This window comes from Phyllostomus discolor, chromosome 3 (assembly GCF_004126475.2).
Source record: "Phyllostomus discolor isolate MPI-MPIP mPhyDis1 chromosome 3, mPhyDis1.pri.v3, whole genome shotgun sequence".
Lineage (NCBI taxonomy): Eukaryota > Metazoa > Chordata > Mammalia > Chiroptera > Phyllostomidae > Phyllostomus > Phyllostomus discolor.
In genome coordinates, this window is record NC_040905.2 from 94,071,171 (window position 1) to 94,088,329 (window position 17,159).

At 51.0% G+C, this 17,159-nt stretch overlaps 1 protein-coding gene across 2 annotated transcripts in view; it reads left to right on the forward strand.

The window, feature by feature from the left end:
• RCC1L (RCC1 like) overlaps positions 1–16,233 on the forward strand; it is a 37,565-nt gene extending 21,332 nt beyond the window's left edge. For both annotated transcript variants that reach the window (XM_028517604.2, XM_036020848.1), the window contains 5 exons: positions 663–844; positions 5,545–5,632; positions 6,489–6,662; positions 9,933–10,018; positions 15,229–16,233. In XM_028517604.2, coding sequence (XP_028373405.1) covers positions 663–844; positions 5,545–5,632; positions 6,489–6,662; positions 9,933–10,018; positions 15,229–15,306 — 608 coding nt within the window. In that variant the 3' untranslated portion in view covers positions 15,307–16,233. The remainder of the gene's footprint in view (positions 1–662; positions 845–5,544; positions 5,633–6,488; positions 6,663–9,932; positions 10,019–15,228) is intronic.
• Positions 16,234–17,159: the final 926 nt, after the last annotated feature.

Sequence of the window (17,159 nt, forward strand, 5' to 3'; positions counted from 1 at the left end):
CTTAATGTGTGGAGACTCTGAGGGCCTTACTTTGGAGATGCTTCCCTCCAGAGAGGATTTGGGTTTGCCTTTGTCCTTGCTGGCGTGCTGCCAGCCTGGCTGCTCTGAGCCCCTGCGAGGGGGCCCTGGGGAGCCAGAGGCAGTGGTGGTTTAGTGCTGTGCCTCGGTGCTGCCCAGGGACTGCCCTCCGTCACTGTCGACGGTGACACTGTCCTTGGGGCAAGTCCTGTCTTTTCCTGTTTACTGTGTACCACTCCCGTTTGCCTGTTTCCATTTACTGTGTTTAGGGGGTGGGGTGGAGGGTTTGATTGGGATGGGCTCAGAGATTTTCTTTATTTTCCAGCAAGCTCAACAGTACATTAGAAAATTCTTGTTGTAATAGATGCAATGTCTAATAGGTTCATCGAATAGTGGGATTTCATCTTGAGAAATTTTCTTTAATTAGACCTAGAAAATTCCAAGGGTCTTAAAATGATCCAATTACAAGTATGCCTGTTTCCTCCTTTGAGAGAACATGGAGATGGAAGTTGCATATAGCACGCAGAGGAACAGATGAGGATTTTTGGTATTTGTAAAGTGCTTAAATGTATTTGGCATATAGCGAGTCTTTGTAAGTGTTAAGAGAATAAGAAATTAAAAGTAAGTGTTTTCCATTATGTTAGGTCTGGGTCACTACAATATTACCAGTGTGCCCACCAAGCTGGGTGGAGACCTTGCCAGCGTGAACATTGTCCAGGTTGCCACCTATGGTGATTGTTGCCTGGCTGTGTCAGCTGATGGAGACCTCTTTGGTTGGGGCAACTCTGAATACCTGCAGCTGGCTTCTGTCACGGACTCCACACAGGTATGAGGTCACTGTAGCATGGTGCTGGGAGATTTGGAAACATAACGTGTTAAGGGCATTTGTAAGAGGTTCCTCACCAAAGTGTGATGTATGAAGTGCTAGAATGGTAAAAGCTAACCTGTTGTAACACCGCCTCTTTAAGGTCCCAAGTTCTTGGCAGTCTTACTGGAGCCTGGAAAGAAAGCTTGAGTTCAGAAGCCATTATTAGCAATACTTTGGTGAGATGCTCCTGGTTTAGAGCAGTGTTTTAGGCATGCCTGGGTACCCTGTCTCGTTTTATGAGGCTTTTTGCCTAAGTTCCTGTGATGTTACAGTGTAACATCTGTGCCCCCAAAGCACACGGATCATAAGCCCGCAGCTCGCTGAAGACACTGTGTGGCCCCACCTGGGCTGAGCAGGAGAGTGCCAGCAGCCCTTCAGAAGCCCTGCCTGTGGCCTCCCCCCACCACTAGCCCGGCCTTCCCATCAAAGCAGGCCGCCATTTACACAATATAGCAGAACCTTAAATGTTTTATTAAGTAAATATAACAAAAAATAAAGCTCATTGCATAATTAATCTCTGTATACCCATCACCCATATTCAACAATTACCAACTAATGGCCCATTAAAAAAATAGAGATATAATCATGATTTTTAAGTATATAATTTAGTGGGTTTTGGTAGTTACCAGGATATGCAACCCTAACCGCTATGTGATCCCAGACATTTTCATTAACCTCTCTTCCTTGCCCAAAACTCCCACACTTCCTAATGGCCAGTTTTGTTGCATATATAATTTTATCTATTTCTCTGCTCTGGATTATTTTGAAGCAAACCCTACATACCATATTTCACCTATAGAGTTTTCAGTATGTATCTCTAAAAGATAAGGACTAGTTAAAAAAAAAAACATACTTTTGGTTTGGCCAGAAAGTTTGTTTAGTTGTGCTTAGTCTAAGTCTTTAACTTCATTTGAAACAGTTTTGTTAGGCTGTATTGTGACAGCTGTTGTGTCAGTGTGCATTAAAAAAAATTATCAAAATTGGTGAACTTTTGTGCAGCCATTTTAATACTTAAGATGGAAGAAGATACACAACATTTTCAGTGTATTATGCTTTATTATTTCAAGAAATATAAAAATGGAACAAGTGCAAAAAAGGATGTGTGCAGTGTATGGGGAAGATACTGTGACTGATCAAATGTGTCAAAAGTGTTTTGCAGAGCTTTTTGGTCCTATTGACACTTTGGCCAAATAATTCTTTGCTGCGGGGCTGTCTGATGCACTGGAAGATGTTTAGCAGCACCCCTGGCCTCTGCCCACTAGAAGCCAATAGAGGGAGATAGCCAACATACTCCACATACCCGGATCAATAAAGTTATTGGTGAAAATGAAAAATGTGTTTTATTTTATAGAAAAAGCTAAATGGGCTTTTCGGCTAACCTGATACATTCCTTAATATCATCAAACTTCTGAAAAATACAGAAGGGATTTTAGATACATATTAATGATAAAGAAAGTGACACAAAGGGAAACTGAAGATCAGCTAATAAGATGAAAAAATGCATTCTCTGTGGTCTGGCACAATGGCTAGAAGTGGTTGTGGATTTGGCTCTGAGCTTCCTAGTAGCCAAAGCAAGGAAGGAAACATGGTCATTTAAATGATTCATTGTTTCTGTAAGATAAACAGCAAATAAAGTGTTCAGGAGAATCTTCCTAATGCCAAGGCCTGAGAAAAGGTCTCCTGTGGCCTTCTTCTGCAGAGCAGGCCCAGTGTCGTATCACTGCGTAACAAATGACACTTAACCTTAGTGGCTTAAAACAACATTTTTAAAAAGATTTTATTTATTTTTAGAGAGAGGGGGAGGGAGGGAGAAAGAGAGGAAGAAAAACATCGATGAGAGAGAGAAACATCAATCAGTGGCTTCTCGTATGTGCCCCGACCGGGGACTGAACCCGCAACCAGTGACCCTTGGCTTTGTGGTACAGTGCCCGGCCCACTAAGCCACATCAGTCAGGGCAAGACGACATTTTATCCCATCGCTTCTGTGGGTCAGTAATCTTGGGGTGGCTGAGCTGGGTCTTCTGGCTCCGAGTGTCTCAAAGACTACAGTCATCTTCGGGTTCAGTGGGGGAAGGCTGGTTTCAGGACCGCACTGGTGGTGGTTGGCAAGGTGCAGGTCCTCGTGGTCTGTTGCACCGGGGCCCCAGTTCCTCGCTGGCAGTCGGTCAGCTAATAGTTGTGGGCCAGGCCGTCCATGGTTCCCTGCCAGGCCGGCTTCTCCACATGGTAGCTCACAACATGGCACCTGGCTTCATCAGAGTGAGCCAATGAGAAGGGGGAGAGAGTGCCAGTGAGACAGAAGCCTGTGTTTTGTAATTTCATCTTGGCACTGACTTTCCCTCACTTGGCTGGTATGCTGCTCATCATAAGCAAGTTGCTTAGGTCCAGCCCCTGTATAGGGCTTGCTTACATGTGGGTGTGAATAGGAGGGAGTGGGGCCTATAGGGGTCATCTTAGAGGGCTCCCGTCACAACTGTGATTCTGTACTGTGGCCTCAGCCTCATCCTGTCACTAACAACAGTGGTATGCGTCCAGTGGCTCTTTGCTGGAATCGTTCTCGGTACTCGGGGACTTTGCCAGAGCACAGCGGGCTAAAGCAGCTCCCTGCCCCGGGCACCCAGCAGCAGAGGCGGGGCCCCAGCCCTGACGGCCCTTCTTTATCCAGGCACACATTTTCTGGGTTGGTAAGCCCCTTTATCCCTCCTCAGTCAGTTTAGGGACTGTTATCTTTCATCTGTCTCCATTTGAAAGTGAATCTATGAAGATTCATGGCTGTCACTGAAGCACTTAAAATCTATCTTTTCAGAGTTATTCCTCAGTAGAAGTGCCAAGACCAAATCCTGCTGGAAAGCAGGGTTGGCCACGTTTCACTCTCCAAACCCCTGATCCTCCCATCTCTCACTCTCCGCAGATCTCGCCTCCTGTTTAATGGAGAAAACAGATGCTGTCAGAGGAGAATGCTCTCAGTTTCCTGCTATGACTCCTATATACTTACCTGGGCCTGCTCCTCTTTCTGGCAGTAGAGGAGGGATATCCCTTCCCGTGGATCCCATCATCTTCCACCTTCTCAGAGGCCATCCTCCATCTGCTGGGCCTCCCTTCCCATGACTTCAGTCTGTCCTCCTCTGCTGGTCCCTCCATCGGTCTATACCTGACTCGTGCCTTCCCTCTTAAAAAGCCCTCTGTGGACTCCTCGTCTCCTTCCATCCTCCCACCCCTTTACTTTACCTCCTGCTTCCCTTCCGGGACAAGCCTCTCAGGAGCTGCACTTATGACTATGTTTCCTCACCTCCTGCTCCTTTTGCAGTCCATCCTGCTTAGTTTTTACCCTTATTAGTTTGCTGGCTAGCTCTTGATAGAGTTACCAGTGACATCCATGTTGCTAAAAATAATAATAAAAAATCTGGAGAACATTTTTCACTCTCTCTCGACCTCTCAGTGGCATTTGACATCTTTGTGAAGACCATTCTTCCTTTTCCCCCTGTGACTAGACTCTTCTAGTGCTCTCCTGTCTTTCTCATTCCTTCTTGGTTTTCTCTACTGGGTTTCCTCTTGTGCCAGGCCTTTAAGTGTTGAGGATCTGCGTGGCATGAACTTTTCTTTTCTTCGTGTTCCCTCTTTGGAAGGTCTTATCCACACCCGTGTCTGCAGTTACCCTGTATATGCTGATGATGCCCCAGCTTACATACCAGTGTTCCAGACGTCACTAAGTGGCACTCAGCATTTCCACTTGGTTGTCTGAAGGCCCTGCGAGCTCAATACATCTAAAAGTGAGCTCATGCCCACCCCCACGCTCTGGCCCTTCTCTTCCACAGGCATCCACATCCATCATGTTCTTCTCTAAAATTTCACAGCATCCTGTGTGATCTGGCTGCCCTCACCCCACCAGCGTCCTATACTAAGTTCCCCTCGTCCCCCTGCTTCAGCCTCTCTTACCTTGGGGTTTTTTAAAAAATTATTTATTTATTTATTTATTTATTTATTTATTTTTAGAGAGAGGGAAGTGGGGGAGAAAGAGAGGGAGAGAAACATCGATGTGCGAGAGAAACATTGATAGGTTACCTCTTGCACACCCCAGCCAGGGACTGGGCCCTCAACCTAGGCATGTGCCCTGACTGGGAATTTAACCAGTGACCTTTTGGTTTGCAGGATGATGCCCAGCCCATGGAGCCACATCATTTGGGGCCACTCTCGCCTTGTTTAAGTTCCCTGAATGTGTCATGCTCACCCCGTCCCCTTTGCAGATTCCATCTCCTCCACTTGGCACATCCTGCTCTAGTTACTTCCACTCTTCCTTCAGGTCACAGAAGAAGGTGAAGCCTTCCCTGACTGCTCTTTCCCTCAAACTAGACCTGTCTCCCTGGCACTCATGCTCAGAGACCCTGTACATTCCTTGCTCACATTCAGCACAGATGAATTTTATGGTAGTTTGGGCTGTCATCTGCCTCCTCCACTAGACTAAGAGGGGGACCGGGTCTCTTGCTCCTCCTCTTATTCCCAATGTCTAGTTAGAAGGTTGGCATATGTTCAGTGTTTGGGAAATGTTTGTGGTGTGAATGGATGAACTGGGACTAATCTACTCTGTGCACAAGACCAGATTATTTCCAAGTTCTCACTGGTTTGTCTTCCTAACAGTGTGGATCCTTGCTTTGATTCAGGTGAACATTCCCCGGTGCCTGCCCTTCTCAGGAGTGGGCAAGGTGAAGCAGGCTGCGTGTGGCGGGACAGGCTGTGCCGTGTTAAATGGTGAGACCTTCCTGCAGACTCACTGGGCAGCTCTAGGTGGGTTGGATAGGGAAGGGTTGGTGTGCAGTGGACTCAGAGGCAGCAGACCTCAGCCTGAGGAAGGGCACGTGGCTGGGCGAAGGTCTAGACCCCCAGATGGCGTTCCCCCAGATGGCGTTCAGCTGATAGAGGGTAAGATGACATTCGTGACAGAAAGATAATAGCTGTGATTTATATGTAGACAGCACAGAGCTTAGCGGTTCTGTAGCAGACCTCTGAAATGGAGAGTTAGGCATTTTCTCCCTGCCCCTTGGCTGGGGCCAGAGACCACAGCGACGCTGCCTTCTCCAGAGAGGCGTGCCAAGGAGCAAAAGGCAGATAGGAGAAAGGCCTTAGGGCTTAGATACTGAGAGCCATGCCTCTGGGATTAAACATCTGGTACCAGTGATGAGTATTAAACTTTTTATAAGCAAAAATCATCTCTAAGTTTTAAGCATCTGGCCAAAAGTTGTTTAGTGCTTGGCTGAGTCTCCTGGTCAGTGTGAGACACAGGGCCGTTAGGAAGCACTGCCCTTCGGGGGGCACTCCTGTGTTCCCGTGGGGGTCTGGGCGCTTCGGGGTGGGTCCTGTCCCGGTTCCCTCAGGATGTGGGAAGTCTGTTCTCGGAGGTCGGTGAGCTGGCTAGACATACTCCACAAGCAAGAATTTGAAAGAGGAGAAAAGAAACATTATTTTAAATATCTGTCAGCATGTTCTTTCCAAGCAAGGAGGGAAAAAATGCTTGTGGATATAATGTATCTTGGTGGTGCCGTTTGAATTTCTAGTGGAGGGCTGCTCTTGCTTTGACTTACTGACCGTTGTTTTTCCTGTAATGTAGGAGAGGGACATGTTTTTGTCTGGGGCTATGGAATTCTTGGGAAAGGACCAAACCTAGTGGAAACTGCTCTTCCAGAAATGATTCCACCCACTCTCTTTGGCTTGACGGAGTTCAACCCAGAAGTCCAGGTTTCCCGCATACGATGTGGACTCAGCCACTTTGCTGCCCTTACCAGTAAGTGAGCAAGCCACGAGGCCCCCGAGACTGCGAGGGCTTCACTCTCTCAGGTTCAGCCCCAGACTGTGGGCAGCTCTCAGTTCCCATTCGTTTAGTGCAGTGGTACCCCCGTGTGGGTAATTACAGAGAGCGGCTAATCCAGAAGTTGTTTGGCTTGAGGTTGTATAATATGTGTCTCTTTTTTTCATCCTGGAGTTTTGTTTTGGTTCATTTGGTTTGTGGTTAGGCTAATGTGAAAGTGAATTTTCTCAAGAAGATACCAGTTGGTGGCAGGAGAGGGGACCCTTGAGTATGTTGGGGTGCTGGGGGAAACCAGCAGAGGTTTGGCAAACCCGCAGTGGGAATTAGGAAATAGATGTGTGGGCCTTAATCCCACTGCCTGGCCAAGGCCAAACCCTGATGTGACCCAGGCACGGGAGTGGCAAGGGGCAGACTTGCAAGACCATCCTGCGGTTTTGCGGAAGCAAATCTGCCCGACTTCCTAAGTGCTGGGGGGACAGGGATCAAAGGGAAGGCAGCAGTGGCGATGTTCTCAGAGGTCTGCCGGACGACACAGCGGCGACGCATCCAACAGTTACTCTGCGGGCCCCTAGAGTGTGTGTTTCTTGATGACGTCTCTTGCGCTGCTGCAGCGACTGGTGGTTCAGTTTGCTCCTCTTCAGTGGACTGGAGTCATCAGGCTGTATTAATTTCATTTCATCTTGTGATTCTCAAGCAAATTCACTATTTCCTTGCAATTAAAAAACCTTTTTGTCCCATGGTAATTATTTTCTTTTAAACACCTGGGCTGGGACAGTCAGCTCGGGTCACCCTGGTGTGTGTTCCTGGGCCCCATGCTAGTGTGAGGGCTGTTCCAGATGATCACCATTCAGCATTACCTGAATCCGGGCCTCGGGGCCTGGCAGCACACAGGCTGCGTGCGGTGTGGGCTGCTGTGCTGGCGGGCGGGTGGGCGTCGTGCTGGACTGTGTGCATTGAAGCACCAAGCGGCAGCAGTGCTGGCTGGGGTGGAGAATCCCTCGCCACACTCAAGCAGAGCCAGCCACTCCCATATGTAAATGAGCCTAGTTCATGTGAGTTTTTCAAAGCTGCTTTGGCTTAGTAAGTAAGAGTCATTGTGGACTGATTCTGGAGGTGTCACTGGTCTATTTTCCAGACTTTTCTAACCGGGAGTGTGCAACCCATGGCCCGCAGGCTTTGTGCAGCCCAAGATGGCTATGAATGTGGCCCAACACAAAGTCATAAATTTACTTAAAACATTATGAGATTTTTTGTGATTGTGTGCCGCAATGTATTTAATGTGCAGCCCACGACAACTCTTCGTCTAGTGTGGCCCAGACATACCAGGAGGTTGGACACCCCTTAAACTGTGTGCAGAGTTGCGCACCTGCAAATGCACCCACGTGAAGTCTTCCACTAGACCAGACTGTTTGCTGTCCTGCCATGCGGCCGTTTTGGGTCACAGTGAAATGAGCTCCTTACATAGCAGTGATTTTCAACCAGTGTGCCACAGGAATTTTTAAAACATAAAATACCTGATCATTATTTTTTTAAAAGATTTTATTTATTTATTTTTAGAGAGGGGAAGGGAGGGAGAGAGAGGGAGAGAAACATCAATGTGTGGTTGCCTCTCGTGTTCCCCCCACTGGGGACCTGGCCCACAACCCAGGCTTGTGCCCTGGCTGGGAATCGAACTGGAGACCCCTTGGTTCGCAGGACAGTGTTCAGTCCACTGAGCCACACCAGCCAGTGCAAAAATACCTGATTATTTAGTCAGGAGCACTGACCTCCTTCCCCTTAGACTGTCAAATAAAAAAATGACAGCAGCCAACACAACAATAGCCATCTGGTGTGAATGCCCTGTCTTAAACCATAAATATATAGATCCTATAATTGAGTTTCATCTTACTGGGCACATTGCATAAGTTTGCATCTGATTGGTTAATTCTTGGTACCAGAAATCCTTATGTATAAGTGTAGGTACCTGATATTTTAAAAAGTCACTTTGGAACAAAAATGGTAGGTAATTACTATTATTATTTTTTTTTCTGTAAATAAAAATTATACCTGTTCTTTTGTCATACTGGCAAAAATATATTTTTTGATGGGCCACAAATTTTAGCAATTAGTGTATGTGTACCACGAGATGAAAAGGTTGAGAATCGCTGCTCTGTAGCTTTCTCCCAAGATGCAACAGCCACCCTCCAGGAGCCAGCTGTGCCCCTCAGTAGAGGGAGCATCAGAGCTCGGGCTGCTCTGTCTCTGTGTCCGGCATCTGCATATGGCCAGCTGGGAGTTGGAGTTGCTTAGGTTACCCTGAAATCTGCAAATATTTTGGGGCCAGACTGAATTGTTCCGTTAAACACGTAAAATCTGAGGGTGGAAGACTAAGGGTGATGGTCAGACCAGAGGGGCTCTGAAGTCTCGTGACAAAAGGACTCCTTATTTAATCAGCCCATATTATTTTAGTCCTGACTTTTCCATGGCTTTTCTCCTTCTGCTTGCCAGATGCGGGTGGCCGAATGGGCCTCTGCTCCGAGGAGCGCCCACAGCTGCTGTGGATGGAAGTAGGAACTGAAGGCTGGGTTGTGGAGGCTGCCCTGCCAGGTCTGGGTCCCTGGCAGGCATTCCCAGAGCCCGGGCCTAGATGCTTTCTCCTGGGCTGTCCTCAGTAGCACCCTCTCCTTTCCCTTCTCCGCACTTCTTACAGTCTGTAAGCGTGTATGTATTGGTTGGATCATTTGTTTATTTCTGTCTGTTCGACTAGTCCCCTGAGGGCAGGAACCATAATGCTTTAGTCACACAGGCATAGGTCTGGCCCAAAGAGGTCCCAATCACTGTGTGTCACTTGACTGAATACTCCTGAGAAATGGAAGCCCAGGCATTGGATGTCAGTCATCCTACTTTGAGGATGCTCAGATTTCAGGATTTGTGGAGGGTGGGGTTTGGTTGGACATAGCTGTGGGCGAAGGGCAGTGCATCGGGGCGAGCAGAGTGGGCTGTGAGTGGGAGCCGCTTTGGCCCACTGCTCTGTGCATGGATTCATCTCCCATGTGATGGACACAGTGTCAGTCTGGGCTTGGGTGAGTTTTCAGTATGGGGGCTGTATGCTTTTCCCTTCAAAAGAAAGCATTACTCTGGCAGAAGCTGAAGTTTATCATTGGGCTCTGTTTGTACCAGGTCCTAGAAAGCCTGTTCTCATGACTCTTCTTGGAGACTTGCCCTTGGTCCAGTCCCAACCAAGCCACTGTCTTTCTTTCTTTGCAGACAAAGGAGAGCTGTTTGTGTGGGGTAAGAACATTCGAGGGTGCCTGGGAATCGGCCGCCTGGAAGACCAGTATTTCCCATGGAGGGTAAGACTGGACTGGGTGGACTGGAGGGCAGGTCCACAGGGTGGATTCACCTGATGTGGCAGTAGTGTCCCCGGTGCAGCTGGGCCAGTGCTGGGTCCCCGGGACTGCCCCACTGCTGGGGTCATGGCTGCCTTCCTCCTCCTGCTCTGGGGAATCAGGTGAGGCCACTCAGGCAAGGAGCCGATTCTCTCCTTCCTGGAGCCTGTCGATGAGCAGGGGGAGGGAATGAATAGCCTGTGTGGGGTTCTGGTGCCCTGGAAGCAGCCTCATCGCAGGCTGCCCTTAGGCATGTGGAGCAGGGAAACAGAGGCAGCTCTGAGATAACTGGCTACAGACTGGGTGCTGTGAGGCTCCAGACACTGTGATGGGGAGAGGTTTGAAATGAAGAAGCTGGCATGCCAGGGGCTATTTGCCGAGGCCATGCAGAGGAGTGTTTACAGTGAATTTAAAAGAAAGCAGGATGTTTAATATTTAGAATGCTTTACCACAGCCACCAAAGTGAAAAAGCAAAGGTTTCCCTTAGGGGGAGGATGCAATTAGACAACAAGGCTCATTTCAAAATTAAAGGGGAACTTCTTCAATTATAGTTTATCTTAGTGTTGTTTACTAAGTTTTTTAAGTTCTAAAAAAAATGCCATCTTTTTTTTTTAAGATTGTATTTATTTTTTTTTAGAGAGGGAAGGGAGGGAGAAAGAGAGAGAGAAACATCCATGTGCGGTTGCTGGGGGCCATGGCCTGCAACCCAGGCATGTGCCCTGACTGGGAATTGAACCTGCGATGCTTTGGTTTGCAGTCTGCGCTCAATCCACTGAGCTACGTCAGCCAGGGCGAAGGCTATCTTTTTGAACATAGAACACATGGCCTTGGTTCAAAGTGTACTATGAAGAAGAGTGTCCCACGTCTTGTATCAGGGCAGCCACCAGCACTGGTGTCTGGCGTGCCCTCCAGAGATGGTTTCTGCATGTGCAGAAGTGTGTGTGTGAGTGTGCATATGCCTAAGCATTTTTTAAAGTTTGATTTTAATAATGTGTTTTGAAGTTGTATGAAGTATCTTTTAAAAACACATGTAAAAATGCAAAAGATATGTATAATTTAAATAAGGATTTGTCTGTCCAAAACCCACTGCAAAATGTTTTGGGGCTCTTTGGTATTTTAGGGGCTTGTTTCCACTGGCTCTTCCCTCGGCTGCTGACTCTCCTGGCTCCTTGTGAACTTAGCAGGCCCTGACTCCTTTATAAACACAGTAGGTGCAGTTTCTAACAGAATAGGTCAAAACGGAGACTTGAAACTTGTTAGGGAAAAAATGGTTGTGCACCAGAGCTGTTCCCAAGCTGGTTGGTGCTCACTGGCCTGTTCCCTGGAAATATCGTGACGTGTGAGGAATGGAGAATCAATTGGTGGGCAGTGGATGGTGCCGCAGGTAATACGAGAATTTAGACATCCTACTTGTTTTCTTGGTGGTTCCTTACTGCCCTCTTTTGAACTGGTGCCCCCCCAAAAAGGCCTTTCCGAGGGGAAGCTTAGGGAGTAATAAAGCACTGGGGTTGTGGACGAATGACTGCTGTGACTAGGGGCTCCCCACCTGCCTTCATTTCCTCCAGATGGTAGTGAGGATACAAGGACGGCATGAAATACGATTTGAAATCTGACAGTATTTTCCTTATTGGAATGGCTAGCTACCTCTGGGCCCTGCTGGGAAGCTGGGTGCAGCTGGCTGCTGGCACCAACACCACTCGCCATTCAGACCAGACCCCCTTCCCCGACTCCGTGCTCACCCAGCCTCCCTCTGGGAGTGTCGTCCTCTGCCTCTGTGCCGTCAGGGAAAGGATCCTCGGCTGCTTTCTGCCAGGCCCTTGTCCTCCCTCTTGTACGTGTGTGGAGCCCTCACTGTTTGTGCAGCTGCCTTGTTCCCTGCCACCTTTTGGTTGGGGTTGGGCGGTGGGAGAAGGAGGGGGCTCGGGAGGAAGGTGCTGAGCCCTGACAGCCTGGCCCTCCCACTCCTGCAGGTGCCAGACCGAGGCCCGGGACGGGGTGGCGGAGGAGCCGGGTCTCGGGTCAGCCAGGCTGGGTCCCTTAAAGATGCGATGGGCCTGCAGTTGAGTAGCTGGACCTTGCTCCTGTCTCTTCTGTTATACTCACTTAAAAACATTTCAGGAAGTTTTTAATCTTTAAGAAACTCTATTTTGTTATTAATCTTCAGCGGGGGCTGTGTTGCATCATTTTTAAAGTATCTCGAGAAAGAAAAAAAGAGTAAAGTCTCATTTGTGGCTCCTACAAAGGTACTAACTAGTTATCCTGGGACTCACAGAACCTGCGCTTTTCTCTCAGTGTGTAGGCCCAGGTAGTGACATCCAAGCCACCTGATTTAAACCACTCCTTCCGGAAGCTGTTCAGGATGTTTTGCTACTACACATTGATGCTCAGAGCTCAAAAGATTCAGTGATTTCTTCAAGGTCGCACATCTCGTAAGCAGAGCCGAGGTTCAGACTCAGGTGTGTCTGGCTGTGAGACGCCAGTCTCCTCACAGCAGTGCCTGTCCTCTGTGAGGGCCTGAGCTGGAGATCCAGGGTCCCCCGAGGACAAGGGAAGGGCGTGTGTAGAGGCTGACACACTGCTCGGGGTCATCTGGCTTTTGCAGGACCCTCTGACCTCAAAGGCAGCACTGCAGTGTGGGGACAGGCTGCTACGGGAGGTTTGTGCATGGCCTCCACCTTCCAGCCCTGGGAAGAGCGCCCGCTCTCCCCAGTCATGCAGCCTTTCGGAGGGGACGGTGGACCGATAGTGCACTGGGGGCTCTGCCTCTGTTCTCGAATCCTCAGAATGGCCTGTGACGGTCGGGCTCCTCCCCCACAGTGCACACCTGTGGGCGCTGATTTTAGGAGTCGAAGGGGCTGGCCCATCTCCTAGGCATTCTGGGTGGGGCTGCGATGTGAATTTGGGAACCTCATCATGAGCCCCTCTGGTCAGCACCAGGGTGGGTTTGGGAGCACAAGCTGGGAAACCCTCTGACTTCCAGGCCTCTTTCTTACGTGAGTGACCTCCTCAGCAGCCCCAGGCCTCGGTGGTTCCCACGGCCGGGAGGGAGGTGCAGTGTGGGAGCTGGGCACCCATCCCTGCAGACCGCGCTTGCTCGCTGCCTTTCTCAGCCTGCCCACTCGGTGCCGGGAAGGGAATTTCAGAGCCAGCGTATCAGGGAGGCTGCGAGTCGGCTGGGCCCCGTCACAGCCCCAGGTTGGCGCTGCTTCTCACCTTCCCCTGCTCTTCACCTGGTGGGCGCCTGTTTTAGGAACAGTACGTGTGGGGAGAGGTGTTCCTCAACTGAGTCTGCTTCAACTTTTAAGTCACTCGGGGTAAATGTGCTTTTGGTTTTTAGACCTGTTGCCTTTTGCAATAATGTGAGTGTAAGCTGGTTTAGAAATTCCTGTTGATCTTGATGAGGACAAAAACACAGTATGGCTGAGGGCATTCTTCGGCACTCAGTTCAGGGACTGCGAGCCTCCTGCTGCCCCACAGAGGGAGGGCTCAGGGGCCAAGACCGCGCGCCCGCCCTCCTCGGCCAAGACCACTGTCCTGGTGAGTAAACCGAGGCCAAGTGGTTTACTCTGCTTTGGGCACTAATGGCCAGAGCACGTGGGGAACAAGGGCAGAAGTGCGAAAGTGCCTCAGCTCGGCTGCAGGTGAGGGTGGGGAGGGGCGCTTCTCCAGCAGTGGTAGAGGACATGTGCTCTGATGGCCTGGGGAGGTTGCTAGGAGTTCACCTACTCCCAGTCACCACGGAGGCAGCCCGTGTCCCTCTGCATCCCCGGCCGTCCTGGACGCTCTGCATCCATGAGCCTTTGCGATGAACTGGGCACTGCTTCTCATTCGTTTAGTGATTTCTCTAATAGGTTTCACTAAAGACGTTTGTTTAGGGAGGGGTGGTGGGAAGCCCAGCTTGGTTTCTAGCGTTCATTTGTTTGTGGCCAGGAGTCCTTAATGGACTCCTCTCCCACGCCAGAGGCACCAGGCTCCAGGGCTCTGGGCTTTTAGGCCAGGCCATCTGGATTAGGCTTTCCCCCTCTTAAGCTCAGTACACTCCACAGGCCGTCACAGGTCCCCTTTCCAGCTGTCACACTGCTGGGCTGGGCACTGCCACCAGGGCAGGGTGGCGGGATTGGGATCTGTCGGAAGAGCAGCATTGTTCCTGGCTGAGGCCTCCGGAGTAGGTGGTGCAGGTGCGCTGTCTTCATGTTTGCGTCCAAGGACACAGTGTGCGTGGCATTCGCTTCTGTTTGCACCGGGAACCTCTGGAAGGACGACGAGAAACCAGTTGACAGTAGTTCCATGTCAGAGGGAAGGTGGGATGAGGCCGGGGATGCCGGGCACTAGTAAGACGTCTTTGATGCCTTGTTATCCTTTTTCATTGCGTGTTTTATATCGTAGGCATGTGAATGTATTGTCTATTCAAAACAATAATAATATAAAATAAGAGAAAGAAAAGTGCCCCTTTTCTGGAGAACTGGCGTGGGCACAACACCCAGTTCCAAGGCCATGCTTCGGAACAGTGAGGCATTTTACAGGCAGCCGGGCTGGAGCCCCCTTACCCCAGGAGACTGCCCGCTGCCGTCGTGGGAGTGGGCCTTCCTGTGGTGAAATGTCGTCTGCGTGGATGGGCACAGTCGGCAGGACCGCTGGCCAGGCCTTGGGCGCCTTCTGAGACACAGTGAACCTCCCTCCCTGAGGGCACACGTGACTCGCGTGCCCGTGTCTGGAACTGGTGGGCAAAGTGGGTAAAGACACTGGGCCAGGGGGAGGCCGCGTTCCCAGAGTGGACCCTGAAAGCAGGAGAAAGGGTTTCTGAAGCCCTTCTCATGGGCAGGGTGGGGACCACTAGGAAAGGTCACTGAACACCTGGCTTGAGAACCAGTGTTGTCCTCTGGCGGGGCCCCGCTCAGAGGGGTCTGACTCTGCGGGGCGTGCACTCAGGCTTCGTGCGCGTGCCCGCGTGGCCCCTTGGGGGGGTGGGCGTGAGCAGTACGGCTGCTGGTGACGAGGTGGGGCATCGGGAGGGCCCTTTCCTTGGGGGTTGTGTTGACGCCTCCTAAGTATCCCCACTGCCGGGGAGGGAGCCGGGGCGGGGCCAGGATCAGGCCCGGGTGAGGCCACCTCCCAACCTGCCTGACTCCCCACTGGCTGCTTCCCCTCACCCTGTGCTGGGTCTTGTTTTTCAGGTGACGATGCCCGGGGAGCCTGTGGACATGGCATGTGGTGTGGATCACATGGTGACTCTAGCCAAGTCATTCGTCTGAATCTCCCGCCTGGCCCGCTTGAGCCTGGCCCTGGCCTCAGAACCACTCGGACTGCGTAGCAGAGGCAGCCAGCGGGGTTTGATGGGGCGCAGTGAGGGTCAGAGCCCTTCATCATGTATGGCACTTGCTCCTGCAGCCCCTAGGAGCTACACATGGTGGGCCTGGGCCGCGGTGCCTGCTCAAGGGGAGCCCTGCTGAATTCACACGTGACGGCTGCCTTGATCAGGCTGGTCTACAGGCAGTCGAGTCCCAGGGCCGTGTGGCCCCAGCAGGGCGAGGATAATTAGAACATCTCAGCTCTTTCCAGGGAACACAGGGCACTTTCTGGTGTCACTTCTGGCCCAAGAGACTGGTTTTAGGAAATCTTAGCTCCCATGGCATGCCATTTTGTTTGCTCTTTCCAGGAGGCCTGAGGGAGCGCAGTGCTCAGGAGGGGCGCTGGAGCCCCTGCAGCCCAGCGGGGCGGAGCCCTCAGTGGGCCTCTGGGCAGGCTGGGCGTGTGCACCCGGGTGAGCCCCGCCTGGCCGAGGGAGCTGGCCTGGCTGTGGCCTGGTTTTGTCATTCAGGTCCCCCTTCCACTCAGCATTTCCGGTCAGCTGCCCACAGCCGGGTCACCACTGGGACACGTGCCGGAATCCTTTCCTTGGGTAGGGATTCCCCCCGAAAATACCGGGTGGGCGCCAGCTTGGTACCACATGGGCTCGCAGCTGTCGCCAACCTTGTAACTGTTCCCGGTGCCTGGCCTGGGAGCGAGGAGGAGCCCCCGCAGGAGGGAGGTCGGCCAGGTCCTCGTGGGCCAGGTCCTCGTGGGCCGAGGGCGCAGGGCACACCCCGCAGAAGCTTGGCCGGAGCGCCGGCCTCGGAGAAGACAGAGTCAGAGTTGTGAAAAGCATTTGAGTTAACAATGTAACTTGTCTTACTCTTTAAAAAAATATTTAAAAAACTGTTTTGGAAATAAAGTCTATTTTCTGCCTTTTTATTTTTAAGAGCTATGGATGTCTTTATTTTACCTGATCATTTATAGAAATTAGCTTTCAAAAACAAGGCTTTCGATAGGCTATTAGAAGCCAGTGAAAAATACTGTAAAAGACAGTCCTGCTGGAAAACTATTTTCTGAACAGCCTACTCCCACACACAGTTCAGCTGGAAGGAAACAGGTGTAAAAATAGCTGGTGACCATGTCACAAACTGGGGGCTTGCTCACTGCCTGCCTGCGTCCCTTCCTCCGGCTCACTCGTCCACAAGCTCACTGTGTGCCCGTGCGTGCCGGGGGCTGTTGCTCACACGGGGGCCCGTGGTAACGGAATTTCTGTGAGCAGACCTCATTCCACTTACATTTTAGGGGGCGAAGTGTACAGTAAACAAGCAGAACGCAAAGTATGTTGGGTGTTGGGTGGGCTGCGGGGGAAAAGCAGGAGACGGCTGATGTCAAGGGGGCTGCCGCTTAAAGTGGGGTCGCCGCTGAGCAGGCGTCCTTGCTGTGACCCAAGGCAGCAAGAGCCAGCGCTGTGGTACCTGGGGGCTCGGCCCCAGGGCCCCTTATTTGGGCTTCTGCCCCACAGTGGGGGACTAGTTCTTGTGTTTACAGCAAAGCTTTTCCATAAACTTGAAATAGAAGTTCAAAACAATGTGTCATTTTCCTTCCTGAACTCCCGATGGGCCCAGTACCACACTGCCCCGGCGGTGAGGAGCAGTAACCAGTGCCTGGTGAACACACGCCGTGCGCACGTCCTGAGCTGTGGAGGGCGAGCAGCCCCGAGTGTCGGGGGCAGCAGGTGATGGGGAGGTGAGGGGCCTCTGCTGACGTAGGGATGGTTATCAAGTTTCCTACCAAGTGACAGAACTAAGATTCC